Raw genomic sequence first — 26,704 nt, 5'->3', positions numbered from 1 at the left:
TCAGGCTTTAACATTTGGTTGTATTTATTCATCTTCCATTAGAGTGGCTTTACATACATTTGATTTTACGCTCATGATAAAGTGGTTCATAGGGAATAGTGTCATTTTAAATGTTTTGACACTAAGGATCATTCACACAGTAGAGGACCAGTTAGTATACTATGGTCATCATGTTCATAGAGGGAAAAATGTAATACATTTGGTTTATAATAGAATAATGGCAGTGTGGGCCCCCCAAAAGTTATCCCGCTTAGGGCCCCAAGATGTCTCGGGCCGGCCCTGGACAAATACCGTTATTTTTTGGGGTACTGTAATGTTTATATCTAATTTTGTTAATCAAGTGCCACACCTTAAGGATTTGGTCTAATATAGGCTATATTGAAAGTGAACATCTAACCAGGATATGTTATACCATGTTATCTGTGTATTTCTCTTTCTTGTCAGTTGTCTTTTCCGCAGGCTGATGGTGTCACGTGGCGAATAGACTCGTCTTGACTTTAACGGTCGGAGATGAAAAACAATCATTTGTTACTTTCACCGGCAGCTCACGTATTGTTTGATTTGTGACCGTCGTTGGACAAAGAAGGAGCAGGTGAGGTGTGTGTGGGTAAGCTGAAGTCATTTCCTATCCGACCAGATGTGTGTTTACGGTTCACCTCGTTAAACTTCAGCTTCTAACCTGCCGCTAACTTTAAAAAAACAAGATGACTTTAGTAACATTTGTGTCTAGTTCATAGGAATGTGATGTTTTTGCTTTTACTCGGTAATGTTTCAGATCAGATCTCTCTAATTTCATTACTGCCTATTTATGTCACTGTTTAGAACCAATTCTAACACCTATATTATTATTATTATTATTATTATTATTATTATTATTATTATTATTCATTATTTTTATTAAAGATTTTGAACATTTTAAATGAACAACAAACAAGCAATAATAATAATAATCATAATAATTATAAATAAAAATAAAATAGAAAATAATAAAAAAGGAAATGAGAAATAGATCTCATGTCAAATAAAAATCATCCATCTTCCCTTTTAATTCAAATTTGATTTTATCCAATTGAACGTGCTTTATAACATTATTATTATAGGTTGGAGGGCTTTTTTTAATTCCAATTTAGTAATATCAGTCTTCTATATAGCACTGAAATAAATTTGATAACAGTTTTCTGCTTGTTAATAAGATGAGCAGTTACTAGGGGTACTCCAAAAAGTGCAAGCACAGGGTCAGGATGCAACTGTATTCCACAAATATCAGACATCAATTCAAAAGTGTTTGTCCAGTATGCTATATTTGGACAGTTCCAAAAAGTGTGAGCTCGTGAAGCCTGTTCCTGGCCGCAGCAGTCACAAGCTGTGTTCACCCCATGGAACATTTTAAAAAGTGGTACTTTGGAGAGGTGTAGCCTCTGCAGAACTTTGAATTGAAGCAGTCCATGACGAGCACAGACTGAAGATGAGTGGACGTTGTCTTGAGCCCTAGTCCATTGAGATGCAGAGATGTTCATTCCAATGTCCTGTTGCCAAGCTTCTTTTAGGTGATCGAGTGAAGGCATGTATTCCATATCTGACAGTTCATTACATATTTTAGAAATGGACCCTTTTTTCAACGCATCTTTTAAAATTATAGTATTCACGTCTGACCTGGGGGGCTGAGTAGGAAAAGACGGGAACACTGATCTGACAAAACTACGGATTTGTAAATAGTTAAAAAAAATCTGCATTAGCAATTTGGTAATTCTGACGCAGCTGATCAAAAGATACAAACACATTTTCAAAAAACAAATCCAGCATCGAATGTATTTCTTTGACTTTCCACTGAGAAAAAGCAACTTCATGAATCTCTGGATTGAACTCATGATTAAGTGTAATCGGGGTGAGTACTGAAATATCTTGCCATTTAAAATGTTTTCTAATTTGATGCCAAATTTTTATAGTATGAGAGACTACAAGACTTTTGATTTCGGGAGTAGTAGTCCTTAAGGAAGAGTAAATCAATGCTTGTAATCAGGTAGTATGACAGCTGTGATTCTCCATCTCAACCCAGTCAGCCCCCCTTGCGTTACACCAGAAGGACAGAGGTCGAATATTACACGACCAGCAGTAGAATCTGAAGTGAGGCAATCCCATTCCACCAAGTTCCTTTGGTCTTTGTAAAAAAGCTTTCTTAATCCTTGGAGTCTTTTTGTTCCAAATGAATTGGGAAATTAAACTGTACAGTTTTGTAAAAAAAAAAAAATAAAAAAAAAAAGGCTTTAGGAATAAAAAAAGGTATACATTCAAATAAAAATAAAAATTTTGGTAGAATATTAATTCTTACTATATTAATTGTTCCTGCCAGAGAAACTGGAAGGTTACTCCATTTGTCCAAATTCTGTTTTCTTTGTTCATACTTTGTCAAGAAATTATGTTTAAAAAGGCCAGAAAATTCTTGTGTAAAATTAATCCCTAGATTCTTAACATTGGCTCCGTGTCCAGAGAGAGCAGCAACTCCTTGTTTATAATAATAATGTATCAATTTTATATAGCGCTTTATCATAGACACTCAAAGTCACTTTACAGAATTAAAGCAGTATTCTTTCACTCCACATTTAGTGGTGGCAAGCTACTGTTGTAGCCACAGCTGCCCTGGGGCAGACTGATGAGGCGAGGCTGCCATAGTGCGCCATCGGGCCTTCCGACCACTACCAACACTCGCTCACACACTACCTTCATACTAGGCAATGTGGGTGAAGTGCCTTGCCCAAGGACACAATGACAGATACCACTGGAGTGATTGTCCCCCACTGTGGCACCTGGAATTCTCAGTGTCTCCCATCCAACTACTAACCAGGCCCAGACCTGCTTATCTTCCGAGATCTAACGGGATCAGGCAACGACAGGCTGGTATGGCCTGGTTCTTGGGTATAAATAATATTCATTAGTCTCCTTACATTAAAAAACAATTGTCTGTCCTTTACAAACCCTGTCTGATCTGGAGATATGATGGTGGGGAGTATGTTTTCCAAACGTGTAGCTAAAACTTTTGCTAAGATTTTGTAATCCACATTAAGTACACTTATGGGCCGGTAGGAGCCAGGTTCTAAAGGGTCTTTACCTGACTTGTATATGAGTGAGATATTGCTTCATAAAATGATGGGGGCAGAGAGCCTTTCGCCAGTGCCTCATTGAACACTTGTAATAAGAGATCTGATCCTTAAATAACTTGTAGAACTCTGCCGTGTAACCATCCGGGCCAGGGGCCTTTGAATTTTGCATTTTATTTATTGCTTGTTTTACTTCTTCCAATGTTATCGAATTTTCTAATAATTTTTTTGTTCCGTATGAATTGAAAAAGTTATCAATTATTGCGGTGTCTCCTGTGGACTCAGACTTACAACTTAGTGTACATTTTTTTTAAAAGTTTTATTAATTTCTTTTGGATCAACTGTTGTTTGGCCAGACTCATTCCTAATTTCAGCTATTGTTCATGAAGCTTCTCGCTCCTTAAGTTGAGATGTCAAGAGCCTTCTAACCTTTTCTCCATGTTCGTAGTGTTTATGCCTTAGTCATGTTAACATTTTAGTTGTCTCAGTTGGATATATCAAACTAAGTTCAGTTTGAAGAGACAACTTTATATTGTAGAGGTCGGGGTGGACGAAATGGCTTATTGCTGGTCTATGTTAGAGATTTCATTCATAATCCTAAATTCCTTCTCTTTGCGCTTTTTATTATTGAAGCTACTTAGAGCAATTAATTGTCCACGCAAGTAAGCTTTTTGTGTTTCCTAAAGGATACACTTGGTTATATCTGGTGTATCATTGGTCGCTAAGCTGTTTTTTAATTTCTTCCTGTCCTTTTTGATCAAATAGCAGATGGTTATTAAGTTTCCAGTTCCTTGTAGTTTTATGTCCAATTGCAATTTGTAGTCATACCGGAATATGATCCGATAGAACAATCACTTTATATTCACACTGTTCCACCCTTGGCAGTAAATTTTGATCTATCAGAAAATAATCAATCCTAGAATAGGAATGATGGACTGCTGAGAAAAACGAGTATTCACTATTATAAAGCATTATTAAACAAAGTTTGTATTATGTGTTTAATTATTTTTCCCCAGATTTACACTTTCTTTGGATTTAAGTCTAGACATTGAGGATTTATATTTATAGTAGCAACCTGTTTGAATAAACGGGGGGGTTTGATTTATTTAAAGTATTCTTCCTCTGTCTATAGCAGTGATTCTCAACCTTACTGGAGGTATACTAGTTTCAACTGTGCAAATAAATTGGACAAATAAAATATTATCTTTGCAAAAAAAAAATATAAGTATATATTCTTTTCTGACACACACATAAGCCTGGGCTGATTTTATTTGTTGTTCAAAACACTTTTAATTTGAATAAATTACTATTTAAAAATAAAATGTAACATTGTTATCATAATGTATCTAGATTATCATAAAAAGTGTAGATTTTGCATGTTTTTCTGTGCTTGGGTGTTTGTACTGGGGTCCTGTTCAGGGTGTACCCCTGTGGTGCCTGATGTCAGCTGGCACACATCATGGTGTACATATGGGCTGAATTTTATTTTTGACTTGTGCCTCCAGGAGTGTCAGGTTTAATTCAAAGATGTAAAAACATTTTGCAGACTTTCATCTCCTTTCCATATTTCAGAGGCTCACATTTGCTTTTTGTGTGTTTGTTTCTTCAGCAGTTTAAAGTGTCAGCAGCAGCCATGGTGCGAAGGAGGCACAGGTCTGAACCACAGCTGGTGCACACGCACGCACGCACACACACACACACACACACACACACACACACACAGAACATTACGGAGTCGCCGTGTTAAGCAGGCAAACAAACACATGCACACAGATGAATTTACACCATTTTAGAGTAAAAATCTTACATTTTTATTCTATGAGAATATAAAACAGACCAGCAGTGACACTAGAGAGTCACTAGTTGGTTGCAAAGGGACATTGCCAACTCACAACACAATGCTTTATCAACTGCCTTGTAATACAATACAATTATTATAAGGTTTTTAATATTTCATTGTTATTCGTTAAATATGTGCCAATATATTTTTGTCTTAAGTGATTTTTGTAAAATGAATTTTAATAAACAATGTTTGTCCAAAAACCCTTTTTAATATTTGAAGCTCTGCCCTGTCTGATGATCAGATGATGTTTTGTTGACTGGCTGTTCCAGTTTTGATGTATTGTGCTTTGTCTCCATAGGATTAGACACTCTGTGTCTGCAGGACCTAAGAACAGAAAAGGAAGGTCTCCCAGAGTAGAGTCAACATGGAAAAATGAGGTGACGGATCCATTGTGAACTCTTTGTACCAGTACTTTTTTTGTTTCCTGCAACTGTTACTTCTGAGCTGATCTATGTACAGTTCTTCAGCAGTGTATCAGTGATGGCATTCCTGACTTAGTAAAGCTGTCATTGACAATAATGACAGTGATGAGGATGGTGGTCTTCTTCTCAGGATGAGAAGCAGCACAGACTGGTGAGGGTGTTTAGGGCAAGCTGCTGGCTATCGGTTTCTCTATATTTCAGAAACAATTGAGCCTACAGTGCATCAAAACTGACTGGTTTTGTGAACACATACTTGCAAATTCTTGCTAAATACATTTTACACATTTAAAAAATTAAAAAATTATTGAGTTATTGTAGATGATGTTTGAAAAATATCAAACTTTTTTTCATTTTTTTTTAGGCAATTTTTAATTTTAATCGCAAGTGAAAAATTGGAATCAAATGCCTTTTTAAACCTCAGTTTTTCACTTATGGAACCAATAAATCATTGTTAAAAACAAACTACCCACATATGCATGGAGTCTAGATGCAATTTGTTTTTTGTTTTTTTGTTATTTTTGTCTTAACTGAATTTTTGACAGCCGTTTGAAATCTACCTTTAAACCAGTGTATTTCCGTATAGTCGGGACCCCATATGGGGTTGCTTGGAGTTTAAATGGGGTCGCCAAAAATGTCTAGTAATTGATGATAAAAAATAAAATAAAAATTACTGATGAGGAATAATTTTTTTAATTTTTTTGTTATTATTCTTTTTCAAATAAAACACATAATCTATACTTTGACTTTGTAAAATGTAATTCTAGTTAATAATAATAATGATACTAATAATAATATAAATATCTGAGCTGGCACAACTTGTCACTAATCCTGGCTATTCTGCATTTGGTCAATGAAGGATTTCACCAGATATTTCAGAAAATGGGCATCATTGGGCAAGGTTTGCATGAATATTATGATGAAAACAAAAACAGAAATACTTTTAAATCTTATAGATGACTATAACATAACTAAAATAAGGCAGAAAGTAAATTCAAGTAAAGTCAAACATCATTAATCATTTTTGACTGTATTGTAATCCAAAGTGTTCTGAGTGGACAGTGAATTTCTTCTCCTTCTCTTGGCCCTGTAAATGAACTTCAGAAATCCAGGAGCATGACGCTGGATTTCAGCCAATCAGAGATAGTTCTACAAACAGAGTGATCCATGAGCTGTTTTAGGTGTTACTATTGGCTGGTCGTCAAAAGTCTATGCGCGTTCATGATCTGAGAGTAGGAAAGTGCAATGGTGGACGTTCCAGCAGAAGTCCCCATTGCAGCGTTAGGCACAGCGGTTACATGGGAAGACCGACATGGAGAAGCAACAGTCTAAAGGCACAAATATGTTCAGGAGGAACGGACTCCGCTGGGATCCCTCTGACTCGGTATGTGGGGTGGACTGCGCACGATCCACTTTCACTTCGCTCGCAGTCTACCTAACATACCGAGTCAGAGAGAGAGAGTGATAACAGATGGGATAAATCTCTTAAAAAACAAAGAGAAACATACTATATCCAAGGCGGAGAGAACAGACGCTCTGCTGCATATATGTGTGAGAAGCAGCTCTGAGCATCTAGTTACTGTTCTCACAGCAGAGAGTGATACGTTTTTTCATGCCTGTAAAACATAAGAACATTATCCAATAACACAAAATTAAGTGCCGACATTTGTTACTAGTCTCTGGAGAAAACAGTCACAAAGAGTTCCACAGCTGTGCGCGTTCATGCGAGCGTTCACAAAAAACTAAAAGAAATGCAGTTGAACAGAATATTTAGGTGTCACGTCATTGGTCCAATACAGTATAACAAACACAATCAAAAAGTAATTCGAGAAAAAAATGTCCCTGGGGTCGCCAGAAATTCTTGTTATCAAAATGGGGTCACGATTCAAAATAAGTTGGGAACCACTACTTTAAACACTAAAGCTGCTGTCTTGTACACGGGTGACTGGCTTAGTCAATTAACATTTCTATGTGCTAATTAGCTCAATGACATAGAAGATGTTCCAGTCCATTAATAAACAGTTGTGGTTTAATTCATTATATGTTTAACTTATTAATTTATAAACCATTGCAGCTTTAGAATTCCTACTATGAGCAAACAGGAACAAGTCGGCCATGGGGTGTTTTCAGTTATTTACAGGTTCTGAAAGTATGATTTCTAAGCCTTACAATAGTATCATACACATAGAAAACAAAGTTGTTCAAGAAGTTATGGACGTTTGAATGTTGGCAGTCTCCAAACTACATAATGGAGAAATTCTTCCTCAAAGATTCTCACATTTTTGTCACCCCTCGGAGCAGCCAGCTCGGGGTAGTAACAAAAGTAGTCGTAAAAAATGCCCAACTGCTCCATCCAATGTGTGTGAAGGAGCAGTACCACAAATCATTTCTCCCTGCTGCTATCAGACTACAACAAAAAATATCCCCAATGACCACACACATACCTCTCTCCAGATCATAACTGTCACTGTTGACATTTTTCATATTATATTTATATTGTATATGTATAATTACACTGAATAACCCTTGTTACCTTTGCCATGGAGGTAATATTTTCACTTGCGTTTGTTTCTTTGTCTGACTGTTAGCAGGATTACAGCCAAAGTACTCAACGGATTTTGACAAAATTTTTACTTAGATAGACCTTATGCTCTTGAAGATTCCATGAAATTTTGGAGGGTATCCAGATCACTATACAGATTCTGAATCAGTTCAAAAATTAATATCTCAGTTCTTCTTAATTGATTAACCTTTATCAATTTTGACCCAGTTATGTCCGGTCAATTTTCCCTCCCAAGTTTCATCCAGATCAGATTCAGATTGCGCATTTCATTGCAAATTTTGGAAAAAATCAGGGTGTCCATACATTCTGATTTGTATCATTATTAGTAATGGGGATATACATTTCTTACCAGACCTTAAAGTGTCACTGATCCAGTTAACTACCAATATCTGGGAATTAGGATATTTGGTGCTTGGCAGAGGTTTTGTGCTCTCGGACTGGTCTGGTTATTCATGTTTCGTTTATTTATTCCCAACATTTTCTTCTTTTTACTCTTCCTTCTGTAACAATCTCAATTCTCACTGTGGTACAGATAAAGAACTAACTTATCTTATCTTTGTTTGTTGGCTCAATCTTGCAGGGACAGCGATCACATCAAGAGTGTCAGCAACCCTTGCAGCAGATCAAGAAGCCGATGTTGATTAAAGGTGCTTGGACTAAAGAGGAGGATGAGAAGGTAAACTACGCTTTGAAGCCGCTATAAGCTGGAGAAGGAGGGAAAAGGTTGTGTTAATCCCACTATAAAATTAAAATCGCTGTCAGTGGCACGGAGGGGAAGTTTGGTAAGTGTCATGTCTGCTTCAGCTGTGTGTGTGTGTGCGTGTGTGTGTGTGCGCATGTTGTGGGTAGTCAGTAACGGACTCGCTTATGGGGTGGCAAGTGTAAAAATTTAGTATAAATGTTGTAGCTAACACATTTTCATTATTTATCTCACTTTTCTCATATTTAGCACAATTTTCTGCATTTAACACAACATTTAACCACATATATAGAGGTAAAAAAAAAAGCATTAAATCTAAATATTTAAATCTAAATGGTATATGTTATATCTAAATGCTAAATTATATCTAAATTTTAAATATATATCTAAATTTTAAATCTATATCTAAATTTTAAATCTAAATGTTATATGTTATATTTAAATATTAAATCTCAGTCTAAATGTTAAATCTTATAAATAAATGTTAAATCTTATATATAAATGTTAAATCTAAATCTAAATAATATATGTTAAATCTAAATGTTTAAATCTAAATCTAAATGTTTAAATCTAAATCTAAATGTTTAAATCTAAATCTAAATGGTATATGTATCATATCTAAATGCTTAATCTTATATCTGAATGTTAAATGTTAAATATAAATATTAAATGTTAAATCTAAAACTAAATTTTAAATCTAAATGTTATATGTTATATTTAAATATTAAATCTCAGTCTAAATGTTAAATCTTATAAATAAATGTTAAATCTTATATATAAATGTTAAATCTAAATCTAAATAATATATGTTAAATCTAAATGTTTAAATCTAAATCTAAATGTTTAAATCTAAATCTAAATGTTTAAATCTAAATCTAAATGGTATATGTATCATATCTAAATGCTTAATCTTATATCTGAATGTTAAATGTTAAATATAAATATTAAATGTTAAATCTAAAACTAAATGTTAAATCTAAATCTAATTGTTGAACTTAAATGTTTCGCACATATGCTAATTGACCCCGCCCCTTGTAACCTCAACCAATACACAAGCAGAGACACACAGCTCCACCCACCTATTCACCCTTCACCGATGCCTGCCTGGGTGATATGTATGGCTGGTTTTCTCCCGGGGGCGGAGATCGAGCAGTGCCTTATCTATTCAGTTACATCAAACTACAGCATTAAAATACATTTTAATAACTGTGTTGCACTGTTGTGTTGGGAGTGTACTGTGAAGGGCAGCTCATCCACCTGCCATGACTGCGCGCTCGATCTCCGTGTTTCTTTGCTTGTGTATTGGTTGAGGTTACAAGGGGCGGGGAAATTAGCATACATGCGAAATATTTAAGTTCAACATTTCAATTTCGATTTAACATTTAACATTTAGATTTAGATTTAACATTTAGATTTAACATTTAACTTTTAGATTTAACATATATTATTTAGATTTAGATTTAAACATTTAGATTTGATTTAATATTTAGATTTAGATTTAATATATAGATTTATATTTAAACATTTAGATTTAGATTTACCATTTATATATAAGATTTAACATTTAGACTTAGATTTAACATTTAGACTTAGATTTAACATTTAGATATAACATATAACGTTTAGATTTAAAATTTAGATATAGATTTAACATTTAGATATAACATACACCATTTAGATTTTAGATTTGAATATTTAGATTTAATGCTTTTTTTTTACCTCTATATATGTGGTTAAATGTTGTGTTAAATATAGGAAAATGTGCTAAATATGAGAAAAGTGAGATAAATAACAAAAATGTGTTAGCTACAACTTTTATACTAAATTTTAACACTTAGCACCCCATACTCGCTCTGTCCCATTGAAGAAAAAGCATGAGAAGTGAGGGACCTTCATAGCGTGTCTGCTACACTTGGGGGCCATGCTACACCTGCTATTTGTGCTGTAAGGGTTGTCAGTCAGTCCCCAACATTGTTCATCCGGATAAATGAATCCTGTGTTGAGCCAAGCCACCATGCACCATTTTGTCATATTATTTGTTGTATGCACATTTTTATGGTTAGTGTAGGCCTACATAAATGTTTTTCACTTGGAGCTTTAATATGAACATATTTGCATTAGATTTAACATTTAGATATAACATACACCATTTAGATTTTAGATTTGAATATTTATATTTAACATTTAACATTCAGATATAAGATTAAGCATTTAGATATGATACATATACCATTTAGATTTAGATTTAAACATTTAGATTTAGATTTAAACATTTAGATTTAACATATATTATTTAGATTTAGATTTAACATTTATATATAAGATTTAACATTTATTTATAAGATTTAACATTTAGACTTAGATTTAATATTTAAATATAACATATAACATTTAGATTTAAAATTTAGATATAGATTTAAAATTTAGATATAATTTAGCATTTAGATATAACATATACCATTTAGATTTAAATATTTAGATTTAATGCTTTTTTTACCTCTATATATGTGGTTAAATGTTGTGTTAAATATAGGAAAATGTGCTAAATATGAGAAAAGTGAGATAAATAACAAAAATGTGTTAGCTACAACTTTTATACTAAATTTTAACACTTAGCACCCCATACTCGCTCTGTCCCATTGAAGAAAAAGCATGAGAAGTGAGGGACCTTCATAGCGTGTCTGCTACACTTGGGGGCCATGCTACACCTGCTATTTGTGCTGTAAGGGTTGTCAGTCAGTCCCTAACATTGTTCATCAGGATAAATGAATCCTGTGTTGAGCCAAGCCACCATGCACCATTTTGTCATATTATTTGTTGTATGCACATTTTTATGGTTAGTGTAGGCCTTCATAAATGTTTTTCACTTGGAGCTTTAATATGAACATATTTGCAGACGTGGACCTAATGGCTCACTAAAGGAACACGTCAAAACTTTGAGTATCAATGATTAGGCTAAATCTAATAGCTCTGAAATGTGAAAACATTAAATGTATGAGATGAATAGTAAATGGACTTGATTTATATAGTGCTTCATAACCACAGAGGTAATACCAAAGCGCTCATTCACCCATTCACTCACCAGTGGGCAGTGTTGTGCTAGTTACTGAAAAAAGTAACTAGTTATGGTTACTAGTTACTTCATTCACAAAGTAACTCAGTTACTATTTTAATTACTGACACCAAAAAGTAATGCGTTACTGGAAAAAGTAACTTTTGAGTTACTTAGAATTAAAGAATGTATTATTTATTTTGGGTCATTTATTTCCGTACAGCTTCATATCAGTGCTGTAATATGATAATTATCCACTGTTGATCAACTGCTATTAAACAACCATAAATGATGTGCATATAAAGCACAAAACAGCTGCTCCAAAATTAAAATAGTAAATTTTCAGCCTGAGCACAGTAATGTAAAGTAAGCTGTGCATATTCCAGGTGCACATTCTGCTGTTGAAAATGCTTATGAAAATAAATGTGGAAAAACTAATTCACAGCATTTTTCTCAGCTGCACAATGCTAAACATATGAGGTTAATGAGCTGCTGTTAGCAGTGACTCAGCAGCAGCGACACGCTGCATTTTTACAACAACATACCGTGCAATAGCTTTGCTGACCTGTTCCTGGATAACAGTCACAGTCCGTTAAAATCCAGCCACAGCGTTAGCTTAGCTTCACTGATCCATCTTTTGGAGACAAAAATAATGCATGTATTTCCACTCTGAGAAGCTCGTCCTGTTCTCGCGTTGACTTGCCATGATTGGTGCACGTGATGTAAACAGAAACACGCTGACAATGCTTCTTCTTCTACTGTTTTACCGTGTTTGGCACGGCATCCCGCAAAAATATGTAACGCCACTGTAAACAGGAAGCACACTGCAGCTATCAAAGTAACGGACAAACGCACCATATTGTAACGGTAACGGCGTTATTTCTTTAGGAAAATATTGCGTTACAGTACTAGTTACTGTCAAAAGTGACATAACGCGTTACCGCCCAACACTGCCAGTGGGACAGAGCTGCCATGTAAGGTGCTAATCAACCATTGGGAGCAACTTGGGGTCAGTGTCTCTTGCCCAAGGACACTTCGACACATAGACAGGTATAGCCCTGGGATCGAACCCCCAACCCCTCGATTAGAAGACCACCCCTTTACTTTTAATCTGGACCGCTTTACTTTTAATCTTGATCCAGCATCAGCACCCAAGTGCGCACAAAGGTTTTCCCACTGTATTTTGTTTTGTGTGTTGCAACGCTTATAAATTAGGCCTCTGGGCATTTTACTGTATATGATGGACTGTTTATCATGTGTCACTCCTGTTTATCACAAACTGCAAACCTTTTACTCTGCAGAGCAAGTTAGCTAGACCTCGCCACCCGTGGACACTCCCACTGACACACTTTTATAATGATAGACCTTATTCATGGCAGTTCACTGATGTGTAGACATTGACTGTCCCACATGTTTGGAGTGAACTTGGTAGAAAAAAGGTTATATTTTCTGCTTGCTCAGATTTGGACCACACTGTTAACTTGTACTGAACTGATTACACTTAATCTTTTTAACTGTGTGAATGTCACTGCGTCCCTAATCTTATGTTAACTTTCCAATGGCGCCACTATGATGCAATATATCTTATACTGTATGTTATTTTAATGTATACCTGTAAGTTGTTTGTACTGTATGTTATGTTGATGCCAGGACTCCTTGTTAGATAAAAGATGAAATAAATGAATAAAAAAAAACCTCCATGCAGGAACTTATCTTAGAAGGGACTTAGATAGTCTATTTTGTCCAGAGGAAACAAACATGTCCACACACTCTGTGTTTCAATGAATAGAAATAGAAAATATTGAACTACAGTACGTCTCAGCTGTGCGGAAAATTATTTTATTAGGTAGTAATGCACCATACAGTAATGGGGTTCCTTAATTTTAAAAGTATTGTGATACAGTATTCCTTACCGCCAAAAGTAACACTGTTACTCTTGTTACACACGTGTTACTTTGTAATGCGTAAATCCCAACACTGCTATTCTTGTTATACATCAGGTCATACCCAAGCTGACCAAAGACCACTGATCCCAATGTGCCTTGTCTTCCTTTGCAGGTCAAAGAACTGATTAAGAAACATGGTGTGAAGCACTGGGCACTGACTGCTCAATATATGCGCTCACGTAATGGGAAACAATGCCGTGAGCGCTGGATCAACCACCTTAACCCAACAGTAAACAAGAGCTCCTGGACTCTGGAAGAGGACCGTGTCATCATGGAGGCTCACAGGCAGATAGGAAACCGCTGGGCCGCCATCTCCAAGCTGCTTCCAGGCAGGTCTGTGTAAACTCAGGCTGACCCTCAATGGCCTCTGTAGTCATAAGATTTTCCCTCTAACAGGCAACCACCTGACACTTGACCTACACATTTGACTGAAAATCTACTGTATGTCTCTGATTTCAGGCCTGATAATGCCATTAAAAATCGCTGGAATTCCACTCTGAAGAGGGGGTTGGAGAAGAAAAACTACCTGAAGGTGATACAAGAGCCCACCTCAACAACCATGTCCTTCACAGTACACAACCCCACCAGGAGAAATACAGTGACTGTTCTCAGCCGAATAGTCTGACCAGCCTGGAGCTGGAATTAATCTTTTGAGCTCAACTCCTGATGTGACATGCTGTGCCAATGCCTAAAAACATGTTTCCACTAATTTAGGAATTATTTCCTTAAGATGCGTATAGTTTTAAGAAAGTTATGCGAGTGAGGACAGCTGTGTCATGTGAATGGTTTATTAAAACCCACAAAGACAAAATTCATCTGGTCTCTCAGTTTTCCAGCTAATAAATAAGGTTAAAATGTCACATCAGTGAGCTGAGACTCATCTTCCTGTTGAATGAAAACACTGAGCAGCGTTGGTTACACATTAGTCTGCACATAATCATTGTAACATTTATCGTAAGACCAACTGCACAGGTGATGTTGAAAATCTAATCACCTATCTTCTACCTATGTCTCTTTCTCCAACCAGGTTAACAGCTGTCTGTACTCCAACATCCAGTATGTCATGTCTCCGTAAATATTCAATTTAAAAATTACTGTAAACAAAGGACAAAAATTGAAGTCCAAATTCAAGTTTAAACTGAGCCAAAGTTTTGTTTTCAGGACACCTCCAGATCTCAGGGAGAATAGCAAAACTCTGATAAAAGATGGGCCCCCTATACCAACACCTCTTAAAAACTACAGTCAGGAAGAGGTGAGAGGCAGAAGCTGCTTTGTCAGGGTTTAAATCCTGTCAGTGACACTGTTCTTGTTCAGAATAAACATAAAGGTGTGTGTGTGTGTGTGTGTGTGTGTGTGTGTGTGTGTGTGTGTGTGTGTGTGTGTGTGTGTGTGTGTGTGTGTGTGTGTGTGTGTGTGTGTGTGTGCGTGCGTGTGTGTGTGTGTGTGTGTGTGTGTGTGTGTGTGTGTGTGTGTCAGTCTGCTGATTGTTCAAGCTGGATGATGAACACAGCCACAGAGGAGTGGGGCATCGATCTATCTTCACAGCTGTCCGACAACAGCTCTGAATCTGAGGTGACACTGATGGTCCAAAGCCTCTGAAACAAACATGTTGATTTCACGATTTGCATTTTGGAGTTATTTTGGTCTGCAGTGTCTCTTAAGAGAGTAATCTAACTATCCTTATTGCACAGGAAAGAGAGATTATATGTAGCAGAAGCAATTACTTCTGGAGCTGAAAGAACCTGATGATCTCTCTTTCTAGATTCAGGGAGCCTCAATGTTGGTTCACCCTGACCTCAGCCAGGAGTTGGACATCTCAGTTCAGCAGCCGTTTGTGGAGGAGTCCTGTCCCAAATCCTATTTCTGTGTAGATTCCTGCTCAGTGCCAGGCCTTGAGAACTTCAGATGTTGTCTGTTTGATAAACAGGTGGATTTTTGGTGGAGACAAATGTACTCAAACCTCCCGGAGACTCCTACTCATATTCTGGATTCCCCCTCTATTTTAATCACACATGACACACTCTCCCCCTCTGAGGTAAAGATTACTCCATAATGATCTGAATCAGAGGATTCTGTCCACATGGTACAGGGGTTCCTGTGATGATTGGACCTTTCATATTTCTCTTCTCTCAGTTACTGAATGTGGGCGATGTTGAAGATCCAAAGCTGCAGCATCCAGCTTTTACCTCCACCCCTGTCTCCAGCTCCAAGCATTGCGACAGATGTCTGTCCTTCAATGTCTTGTATGTGATGTCTTATTTTAGGGTTCACTGATCAACTGATTATTGTAAACAAATGATTTATTTTAGCCTTTAAACCAAACAAATTAAAACATGGTTTAAAAAATAAGTGCAAATGTTTTGTTTAGAACTCCCCCGGAACTCAACAAGAAGATCAAAGAGCTGATGGAGGCGGGTCCCCAAACACCAACACCTTTAAAGAACCACGGTCTGGGAGAGGTGAGCTCATCACACTTTCTATCTCTGGTAGCAACACTGTAAAAGCTCCATTGTCAAGTTGAATCCTGCAGCTGTGTCTGTCAAATCTTTTTTGGCTTCCATTATTGCCTCATAATTTGAAAAGTTTTTCACCTAATAACAGCAGTACACTGCAGCTGCAGAAGCCTCTACTAAGGATTAGAGTGATTTCATAAGTTTATCATATTTTGCACTGTGGCTCTTAGAAACGTATGTAAGATTGCACAAGTGCAGCATCAGTCAGTGAGCAGTGGCTAACAACAACCCTAACCTGATTGAACCGACCACGTTCAAAGTCAAACTTCATTTTGTACAGCATGAGGTCTGGTTGCGGAGTGGGGCATCTGTCTGTCGTGGGTGTCTGTGTGGTACCGGTGAAAATTATCGTTTCATAAAATGTACTCGTACTCTAGAACAGGGGTTTTCAAAGTGTGGGTCAAGTGTGGGTCGTGCCTCCGCAGGGAGGTGCCAGAGTTCTTTAGGGGAGATAAAAATAAACCCAAATAAATTGTAGTAATCTTTCTCAGAAAAAGCAGAAGAAGAAAGGGGGAAAGTGTCTGTGCCAGCCTGTATCCAGGTATTTCTGAGACTTTTTGTCTCTTTCTCCTCAGCTCAGCTGGTTAAGGTGTTGTATCTATGGTGGGTTTCTTAAGCATCTGACCACAAGTGTGTAGGAGTGTGATTTATAGGCATGACAAACATATTTAAATTGCCAAAGCAAGTGTGACATTTGTCACGGCAAATTTGCGGTTGACCTCATTTGGAGACATGATTTATTGCTCTGGTTGAATGATGGAGTCCAGGCGAGGCATTGATGATTTTATAAAAAAGATTTATTATAAAATTAAAGAAAAAAGGAGTAAAAAAGAAGCTTCCATCCTGAAAGAATGAAAGGCAAAAGGCTCGTGGCAGAGCAAAAAGGCAAGACCCACTCTAACTAACAGTTTCACAGCTTAAGCTTTTATACAGATAACAGAAAAAGTTCCACCCTGAGGTGAGGAGAAGGAGGGAGTCAGATGCCCAACAGTGGAAACATTTGAGGATGATGAAGACGTGTATATTATGAGGAAGATTGGGCGCCACTCTTATCTATCCTTGATAGTGTGTGTGTGTGCGTGCATATCTGCACGTGAGTTTGAGTTTTGGCCTTCAGCAGAGACTCTGTGTTGCACTGAGTACAATACGATCTGTACTGTTTAATCTAACATGATTCAGCTGTTCAAAAGTGCAAAGAGTAGCCATGACCACACATTTGACGATATTATGATGAATATAAAAATTGCCATAACACATTGAACAATGTACACACAAAAAGACATTAAAGAAGCATCCTTTACATAGCACAAAAATAATGAATTTTAAAAAATAGCAACATTCATGTAGTAACATTTGTCTCCCTGTCTGTCTTCGTTCCTCTATGTGTCTCCATGTTTATCTCTGTGTCCCTGTTCTTTGTCTGCCTTAAGTTTGTGTTGCTTCATGTGTGTGTGTGTGTGTGAGTGAGTGCACGTGCATACGTGTGTGAGATTACGCGTGGGTACGTGTGCGTCTGTAACCTGACACCAAGGACCAGTTTGGGGAGGAGTGAGAAATCAGTCACACAAGCATTACCTTTGAAAAATGTAGCATATTTTGGTCTGCAGTGTCTCTTAAGAGAGTAATCTAACTATCCTTATTGCACAGGAAAGAGAGATTATATGTAGCAGAAGCAATTACTTCTGGAGCTGAAAGAACCTGATGATCTCTCTTTCTAGATTCAGGGAGCCTCAATGTTGGTTCACCCTGACCTCAGCCAGGAGTTGGACATCTCAGTTCAGCAGCCGTTTGTGGAGGAGTCCTGTCCCAAATCCTATTTCTGTGTAGATTCCTGCTCAGTGCCAGGCCTTGAGAACTTCAGATGTTGTCTGTTTGATAAACAGGTGGATTTTTGGTGGAGACAAATGTACTCAAACCTCCCGGAGACTCCTACTCATATTCTGGATTCCCCCTCTTTTTTAATCACACATGACACACTCTCCCCCTCTGAGGTAAAGATTACTCCATAATGATCTGAATCAGAGGATTCTGTCCACATGGTACAGGGGTTCCTGTGATGATTGGACCTTTCATATTTCTCTTCTCTCAGTTCCTGAATGTGGGCGATGTTGAAGATCCAAAGCTGCAGCATCCAGCTTTTACCTCCACCCCTGTCTCCAGCTCCAAGCATTGCGACAGATGTCTGTCCTTCAATGTCTTGTATGTGATGTCTTATTTTAGGGTTCACTGATCAACTGATTATTGTAAACAAATGATTTATTTTAGCCTTTAAACCAAACAAATTAAAACATGGTTTAAAAATAAGTGCAAATGTTCTGTTTAGAACTACCCCGGAACTCAACAAGAAGATCAGAGAGCTGATGGAGGCGGGTCCCCAAACACCAACACCTTTAAAGAACCACGGTCAGGGAGAGGTGAGCTCATCACACTTTCTATCTCTGGTAGCAACACTGTAAAAGCTCCATTGTCAAGTTGAATCCTGCAGCTGTGTCTGTCAAATCTTTTTTGGCTTCCATTATTGCCTCATAATAACAGCAGTACATTGCAGCTGCAGAAGCCTCTACTAAGGATTAGAGTGCTTTCACAAGTTTATCATATTTTGCACTGTGGCTCTTAGAAACGTATGTAAGATTGCACAAGTGCAGCATCAGTCAGTGAGCAGTGGCTAACAACAACCCTAAACTGATTTCTAGTCTTTGTCCTTGCCGTGGGCGTCTGTGTGGTGCCGGTTAAAATATTGGTTCATAAAATGTACTCATACTCTAGAACAGGGGTTTTCAAAGTGTGGGTCAAGTGTGGATCGTGCCTCCGCTGGGAGGTGCCAGAGTTCTTTAGGGGAGACACGGCATGCGAGAAAAAAATAAACCCGAAGAAATTGTAGTAATCTTTCTCAGAAAAAGCAGAAGAAGAAAGGGGGAAAGTGTCTGTGACAGCCTGTATCCAGGTATTTCTGAGACTTTTTGTCTCTTTCTCCTCAGCTCAGCTGGTTAAGGTGTTGTGTCTGTCAGAGTAGCTGAGTGTTTGTGTACTGTCTCTTTAAGATAGCAGAGTGTTACGACAGTGGGGCGGCCATTTACGGCAGTCGGAAAGTGTTCTGTATGGATGAAGCGATAAATTTGAGCAGCTGAAGATAAAAGGTCTTATAAAACAAACAGTCTGGACATTCCGTGTTTATTACATGGTGTCAGAAGTGGTCCGTGTTTTGCATAGAGTGTAAATCATGGCCAAATTCAACCCACCGGAAGGTTTCAGCTTTGATAAACTGATGGAGTGGACGGACTGGAAGAGAAGGTTTGAGAGGTTTCGGACGGCGATGGAGCTCAGCAAGAAGTCCGGGGAAGTTTGATCTTTGATTTATGCAATGGGAAGTGAGGCGGAAAATATCTTTAAGTCCTTTAGTTTTACTGACCAATCACACCAGAATAACTATAAGAAAGTGATGGAGAAATTTGACGAGTACTTCTTCCCACGGAGGAACGTCATCCACGAGCGTGCTGTTTTTCACCAGCGAGCACAGCGTCCCGGTGAGCCGGCAGAGACATTTATAAGGGTTCTTTATGATTTATCTGAGCACTGTGAGTTTGGGGAAAGTAGAGATAAAAACATCCATGACCAAATCGCGGTGGGATAATCAGAGATTAAGAGCAGTCTCGTAAGCTGCAGCTCATGTCTGATCTTACTTTGGCACAGACGATACAGTCTGTTCGCCAGTCAGAGACTGTGAATATGCAAATTAGAGCAAAGGCAGCAGAGGCTGGGGGAGCCACAGCAAACGTACAAGAGGTGAGAGGTGCGAGGAGTAAGAATCCTAAATGGCAGTAAAGAAGGGAGGAAATACAGAGCACATTAGGAAATGTTGTCGGTGTGGAAAAACAGTGGTCAAGGACATAGAGAGATGTCCCACCCGCAATTCTACTTGCAATAAATGTGGTAAAAACGGACATTGGCAGAGTCAGTGCAGGACCAAAGCATTGAGTGGGATAAATGAGACAGATGAGCAGGGCGAATTCTTCCTGGGATCAGTGACTTCAAACACAAGTAATGAGTGGACAGTGCAACTTCTCGTTGGAATAACACCTGTGAAGTTTAAAATTGACACTGGGGCTGATGCTAGTGTGATGTGTGAAGAGACTTTCAATACACTCATTCCAGAGAGAGAATTGATGACAACTAGTGTCTTTGACCAGCCCTGGGGGTCAATTAAACTGTCAAGGACAATTTCAAGGGAACACCACTTATAAAAAAAGCTCATATTCTTTCCCTGAGTATGTTATTATAGGAAAATCTGTCAACAACTTACTCAGTAGATCCACAGCAGCTGAGATGGGTCCAGTGAAACGGATCGAGGAGGTCCATGGTGCCTTTGGGGAGCATGGCACATTGATGACTGAGCCTGTGAAAATACAGCTCCATGACAAAGCCTCTCCATATGCTGTACAGACTGCTCGCAGAGTCCCAATACCACTGATGTCAAGGAAGAGCTACGCCGCATGGAGGAGAATGGCATTATAGAGGAGGTAACACAGCCGACTGATTGGTGCCTGTACTCAAAAAGAATGGAAAGGTGCGTATATGTGTTGATCTCAAGAAATTAAATGAACAGGTAAAGCGAGAAAGATTCATCTTACCTACACCAGAGGAGATCACAGCCGAGCTAAGCGGAGCTACAGTGTTCACCAGCCTGGACGCAGCCTCAGGGTTTTTTCAGATTCCTCTGCACAGAGGGAGTAGCCGACGGCCATATCCTGCAAGCCATCCGGGAGCTTGCTGCACCAGATGACGTCCATGGACTCCAACGTATCCTAGAAATAGTGAACTATCTCGGTAAATACGTGCCAAACCTGTCAACAGTGGGTCAGCCATTGTATGAGTTGCTTAAATCCAAGACAGCGTGGACCTCGGACCATGCACAACACGCAGCTTTAGAGAAGCTGAAAGAGCTATTGATTACATCGCCTGTGTTAGCCTTTTACGACATCAACAGACCCACCACAGTCTCAGCTGACGCAAGCAGCTACGGGCTGGGTGGAGTGCTGCTCCAGCTTCATGGACATGACTGGAAACCGATCGCGTACTGCTCTAGGAGGCTGAGTGATGCAGAAACTAGATATGCGCAAATAGAGAAGGAATGCTTGGCAAGTGTCTGGGCCTGTGAAAGGTTTGAAAAATATCTTTACGGCCTTGAGAGTTTTGAACTTGTGACAGATCACAAGCCCCTGGTCCCACTTATTAACTGTAACAATTTTTTTTGTTCTTCATGGGAAAGTTTATGCTTTTGGTTTACTTAAGGGAATCAAAACTAAAAAGAGAAAAAAGGGGAGATGTCAGAGTAGTTTGTGTACTGTCTCTTTAAGATAGCAGAGTGTTACGACAGTGGGGCGGCCATTATCGGCAGTCGGAAAGTGTTCTGTATGGATAACGCGTGTTTGAGCAGCTGAAGATAAAAGGTCTTATAAAACAAACAGTCTGGACATTCCGTGTTTATTACAGTGTCTATGGTGGGTTTCTCAAGCATCTGACCACAAGTGTGTAGGAGTGTGATTTATAGGCATGACAAACATATTTAAATTGCCAAAGCAAGTGTGACATTAAACAATGTACACACAAAAATACATTAAAGAAGCATCCTTTACATAGCACAAAAATAATAAATTTTAAAAAATAGCAACATTCATGTAGTAACATTTGTCTCCTTGTCTGTCTTCGTCCCTCTATGTGTCTCCATGTTTATCTCTGTGTCCCTGTTCTCTGTCTGTCTTAAGTTTGTGTTGCTTCGTGTGTGTGTGTGTGTGTGTGTGTGTGTGTGTGTGTGTGTGTGTGTGTGTGTGTGTGTGTGTGTGTGTGTGTGTGTGTGTGTGTGTGTGTGTGTGTGTGTGTGTGTGTGTGTGTGTGTGTGTGTGTGCACACCACCGTATTTACACCAGTTCTTTGTTTTTTTTCACCAGAACGTCTTCATTCATTCATTCATCTCTCTTCTGAGTTGTTTCTGGGTTTGTTGCCACTGTCAGCACTAATATTGCAAGAACTGCCACCAAGCCAGGCCATTTGAGGTGGTAGTTCTCGGGAGGCTAGTGACGGCGTTCAGTTTAGTAAGGCGTCTTTTAATTATTATTACATTAAAATACGGGATATTTACGGGAAAATAATAATACGGGAAGATGGCGGGAAAGAGGGGTAAAATACGGGAGTTTCCCGGTGACAATGGGATACTTGACGGGTATGGTTTGGGGAGGAGTGAGAAATCAGTCACACAAGCATTACCTTTGAAAAATGTAGCATAACAGCACAAACTCTGGAAATATTTTGACCAAACTTTGCTATATTAGAGTCAAGTACCTCATTAACAACATTTTTATACTGCATATTAATTGAACAAGCCAATTAGAAGATTAAATGCTTTTTAGTTGTGCTTCAGAAGAAAGGTGATCACAGAGGACTTATGTTTAGTAAAAGAGACTTTTTTGTGCATCTTTACTGATTCTATAAGCCTGTAAATTTTGGGATGTCTAGTGCAAATGTGAGAGGGACTGTTTCGTTTCCTGTTCTCCACATGACTTTGGGTTTTGATTGAATTTGAAGGAGTTATTCGAAAATTTCCTGTTTTAAAATTGATGAAACTTTAGCACCCCCTGTAGGGCTGGCAATATTTTGCACATGATTTGTCTCCAACTTGTCAAGAACATAAATCCCAAATTTTAGGCGGAAATTATGAACACTTAAGGAGGAGTTTGCTTTTAAAAATTGCAGACTTCCTGTTGAATTTAGGTTATAGGTCCAAAATAATTTTTTGCTAGTTACAGTCCACTGCATATACCTACTGAATGCCATCCAGTTAGTTCCAACCAGTAAAAAGTTACAAACTCTAGTTTGTGCTTACGAGTCCTGAAATGGCATCAAAAAACTACATGTTAAATTTTTCACCAAACTATACCGTCCTGCTAAATTTCATGAAATTGCGCCCCCGGGAAGGGCCTCACAAATCCAAGTAAAGTGGTGGTTAAAGAAGAAGAAAAATCCTCACGGGAACAATAGGGCCTTCACACTACTTCTGGTGCTCGGGCCCTAATAATAATAATAATAATAATAATGTATACTTTATTAATCACCGTAGTGAAATTCTTCTCTGCATTTTCCCCGAGGGGTAGCAGTGAGCTGCCAATAGCAGGCGCCCAGGGAGCAGTTGGGTGACCCTCCGATTACAATCCTGCTTCCTTCATCACCAGGCCACCACTGCCAACAATTTAGTAAACAAAAACATTGTAACATAGTGATAATTATGGTTAAATACCATATACACAAAAGCAAATAAATAAAAATCAAGCTGTTCTTGCAGTTAAAGGGTGAGGCAAAGTCACTTTTTTAAGGTGAAATCACTTTTTCTGTCTTCGTCGCTCCTACGTGATATCGGAGATTATATTGACAGTTTATATGGAAATATGTGAAAACTTTGTTATTGTTTCTTTATTGTTTTTTTAAAAAACCAAGAAAACCGTGTAAATCTGTGTATATGCTTAAATTGTGTAATTGTAGATATGTAATAGTAGTAGATACATTTTGTATAGTCTTGTTGTACTATGCCATACATGCTAAATGTGACGAGTGAATGGCCTTGCTTTGTAGTTTGTAGTTTATTTTCTGTTTTTTGTTTTGTATATATTTGTTTATTATCTCTTGTTAAACTCATGCCGTTTGTGTATGTAGATGTTTAGTGGGTTTTTTTTACGACTCCACGAAAATGCAGTTTGGGAAACTCCAGCTAATTTAGAATCCTGCTTAACTTTGAACAAAAATAAAAATGAGATGGTAAATTACTGTGTGTTGTATAGCCCAAAGTCCCAAAGCTACAATCATAAGGAGCGTTATGTATTGATGTCAACAAAAAACAAAGGACTGTCCCATTTCTATTTCTAGTGTTTCAAGCCCTCACAGCCTCACTCACACCATCACCTTCCAGGTGACGTCAGTGAAGTTTCTGAGGGCTTAAGACAGTGAGTGTGTGAGTGTGGACATTGGGATTGGGCCAATCAGTTGCTCCCATAAAGGAGCAACTGAAGCACTGTAGTGGTTTATTTTGCTGTGGCTCAGTTTTCCAGAACTGTGTGTTCTCCAAACGACTGTGTTTTCCTGTGTGGACCTATTTTGATTTTTGGTAGCTAGTTTGCGTTGCACCGTGAAGGTTGTTTTTTTGGGTCGTTTTTGGTCATTTTCTTTTGACAGGAATGCGTTTAGTTGTGCAATGAGTTCAGCTCTGTGTCACTGTTCAAACATGACCAAAATATCTGGGATGTTTCTGTTCATAATTATTTATTGGTTTAAAGCCTGTGAAAAAATAATACTCATATACTCATGACATTGATGCTGTTTATCTTCTACTCCTGCATTATTTACATTAGGGTGGTTTCCTGATGGAACTTCTCCTGACAGCGAAGGAAGCTGCTGGCACTGACCCTCCAGTCATCAGTCAGTAATCCAGAATCCTCTGAGAATCCTAAATCTGCTGAGTCACTCTGAATTGTAAATCAGCAGACTATGCATCTAATGTTTTGTTTCTCAAGAATCTAAACGTGTTATTTAATGTCTTTTAAACTTCATGACAGACTCATTTAATGGACTCATTAGTCTGATAGGAGTTATGTGTTATCTCCTGTGCTTTAAACTGTACTTATACAGTTACACTATTATATTTACACCAGGCATTACTTTATCCATGTAATATTTGAACACATTGTACATTATTGTTTGTGTATGAGCTTATCTATTAGCTGTGTTACTAATTAGTGTTTGTTTTAGCTGTTTAGCTCATTTTAAACTTATCCCTGAACACCCAAAAAACTTCATTCTGCATGTGAACCTGTGACACTGTTCATAATAAACTGATTTTAAACTTTTTGTGCAGTTTTATTTGTTCATAACATGGTGACCATATGAGAAGCATAGCTTATGGTGCATTACCAGCACTGTTCTTTTGAATTTCTTGTAAATAATAAAACACAAAAACAATTAAAAAAGAAAAGATCCAGACATCTACTGTACATGGCTGACCGTAGCTTGAATAATAAAGGGGTTGTCTTGTTTGAGAGGTTGGGAATTTGATTCACAACTCAGCACATACAAGGCACCTCGAGGCTGAGTTGTGTAAATTATTCAAGGTGTTTAGGTGGATCTCGGAGAAGAGAGGACACCTTTGTGTTAGGACTGTGCCCACCTTATCGAGCTCGATCAAACTTCCTCATTATTCAGGGCTGTGGTTCAGTAAGATAAACATGCCTAAGAGGAGGAGTTGGAAATGGACCCCGTGGTGTTTCACACACAGTTTCAAAGTTTTTCTCTACCTTCTACATGGATCTTTTAATTGAAACGTTCCAAGGACAGATGACAAGAATAATATAAATTAAATGAGGTTTTTTCTCGTTGCAGTCATAAGTTTAGCAGACTGAGCCCACACGCAGGTTTGTGTTCCTCCATGTCTGTGTCTTTCTGTTCTTTCTATCTGTGTATCTTCATGTCTGCACCCTGTGTCTGAGCCATATATCACAGATACAGGGCAAACCAGCTCTTCTCCACTGCTGACCGTGGGGTCATGAAAACACTTCCCAGTTGTGTGTGTTCAAACCAAAGCAACAGAGTTTCAAGGCCTACAAGATAAACATTAAAAGATACAGAAATAAACCTTTTAATCCCCATTTTTACATGATTTAATCATGTCAACCCAAAGACACACTATTTACAAAGAACTTGACTTCTTCTGGTTATTCATAGAGAGGTACAACATCTTGATCCATTTCACATCATATACAGCTCAGTGTACGTTAAAACTGCTGATTTCTTGAGCACGCTTTTGTCAGAGGAGGGATAGGTGGAGCTCTTCTCTTCTTCATGAACAGTGGTCTCACCTTCAGTCCATTATCAGCAAGAACCAGCTCTTTATTCATCTGATCAACCAGATTCAATAATTCACAGTAAGCAGATACACTTGATGAGGTGGATGTGGGAGCAATTTCATGGAAGGCAGTTGGATCCCCCTCAGAGGTGGGAGTAAGATTTAGTTTCTCTTCCTGCTCATCCTCTTTGCATCCTGACTCAATCTCCTGTGAACTCCGCTCCTCCTTCAGCGAACGCAGCTCTTCCATGCTGTTGCTCTTCCTTGTGGTTTCTTCAGATGTTACATGTTCTCCTTTGTCTTCATCAGCACTAATAACAGAGCTCATAGTGTGGTAAAACAGAACGATGGAATTGAGAAGTTTAACTCCATCTTTAGTTCAGACACAAACCATCTGTTTTAAAAAAATCTCCCAGAAAATATTAAAGTTTTCTATACAACTTAGTGAAACGTATTTAGAGAATAAATTCTTGAATATTTCATGTCTCATTTGGAGGGATTGGACCACTAATACACACTTTTTTTCTGCAAACCGCTCACTGTTTCCAACAAACAAACAAAATCATCACCTTAGACTGCTCCTTCCTGACATCATTTATTCCAAAATGAATTACAGCATTCTTCACATTTGGGAATTCTTTCTCCACAATGTGCAGGATCTTGTCGGCCAGGTCTGATACCATGTCTGCAGGT

The 26,704-nt window shown here is 38.1% G+C and overlaps 1 protein-coding gene across 6 annotated transcripts; it reads left to right on the top strand.

Moving 5' to 3' along the window:
- The first annotated feature begins 372 nt into the window (after window positions 1-372).
- On the top strand, window positions 373-24,951 carry LOC114466615 (transcriptional activator Myb-like). 6 transcript variants are annotated; one of them, XM_028452214.1, is made up of 16 exons: window positions 373-597; window positions 4,705-4,748; window positions 5,237-5,315; window positions 8,501-8,596; window positions 13,731-13,951; window positions 14,078-14,150; window positions 14,646-14,674; window positions 14,780-14,870; window positions 15,095-15,190; window positions 15,381-15,653; window positions 15,752-15,861; window positions 15,987-16,077; window positions 18,015-18,122; window positions 18,221-18,330; window positions 18,455-18,545; window positions 24,525-24,951. In XM_028452214.1, the coding sequence occupies exons 2-16, from the start codon at window positions 4,729-4,731 to the stop codon at window positions 24,597-24,599; spliced, it is 1,563 nt and encodes a 520-aa protein (XP_028308015.1). In that variant the 5' UTR covers window positions 373-597; window positions 4,705-4,728; the 3' UTR covers window positions 24,600-24,951. The 6 variants fall into 6 exon arrangements, with proteins under 6 accessions (XP_028308015.1, XP_028308022.1, XP_028308007.1 ...); XM_028452206.1 differs by having other exon boundaries at window positions 374-607; XM_028452227.1 differs by having other exon boundaries at window positions 375-592; window positions 15,546-15,653.
- Window positions 24,952-26,704: the final 1,753 nt, after the last annotated feature.

The sequence above is a fragment of the Gouania willdenowi genome, chromosome 1 (assembly GCF_900634775.1).
Source record: "Gouania willdenowi chromosome 1, fGouWil2.1, whole genome shotgun sequence".
Lineage (NCBI taxonomy): Eukaryota > Metazoa > Chordata > Actinopteri > Blenniiformes > Gobiesocidae > Gouania > Gouania willdenowi.
The sequence above is the reverse complement of the archived record's forward strand: the minus strand, read 5'-3'. Positions and strand labels throughout refer to the sequence as shown.

Coding starts and splice junctions, on each gene's coding strand:
- LOC114466615 (XM_028452214.1), top strand. CDS start 4,729: ATGGTGCGAAGGAGGCACAG. Junction 14,151..14,645: donor AGAAGAAAAACTACCTGAAG/GTGATACAAGAG, acceptor TTCTCCAACCAG/GTTAACAGCTGTCTGTACTC. Junction 18,546..24,524: donor AGAACCACGGTCAGGGAGAG/GTGAGCTCATCA, acceptor TATTTACATTAG/GGTGGTTTCCTGATGGAACT.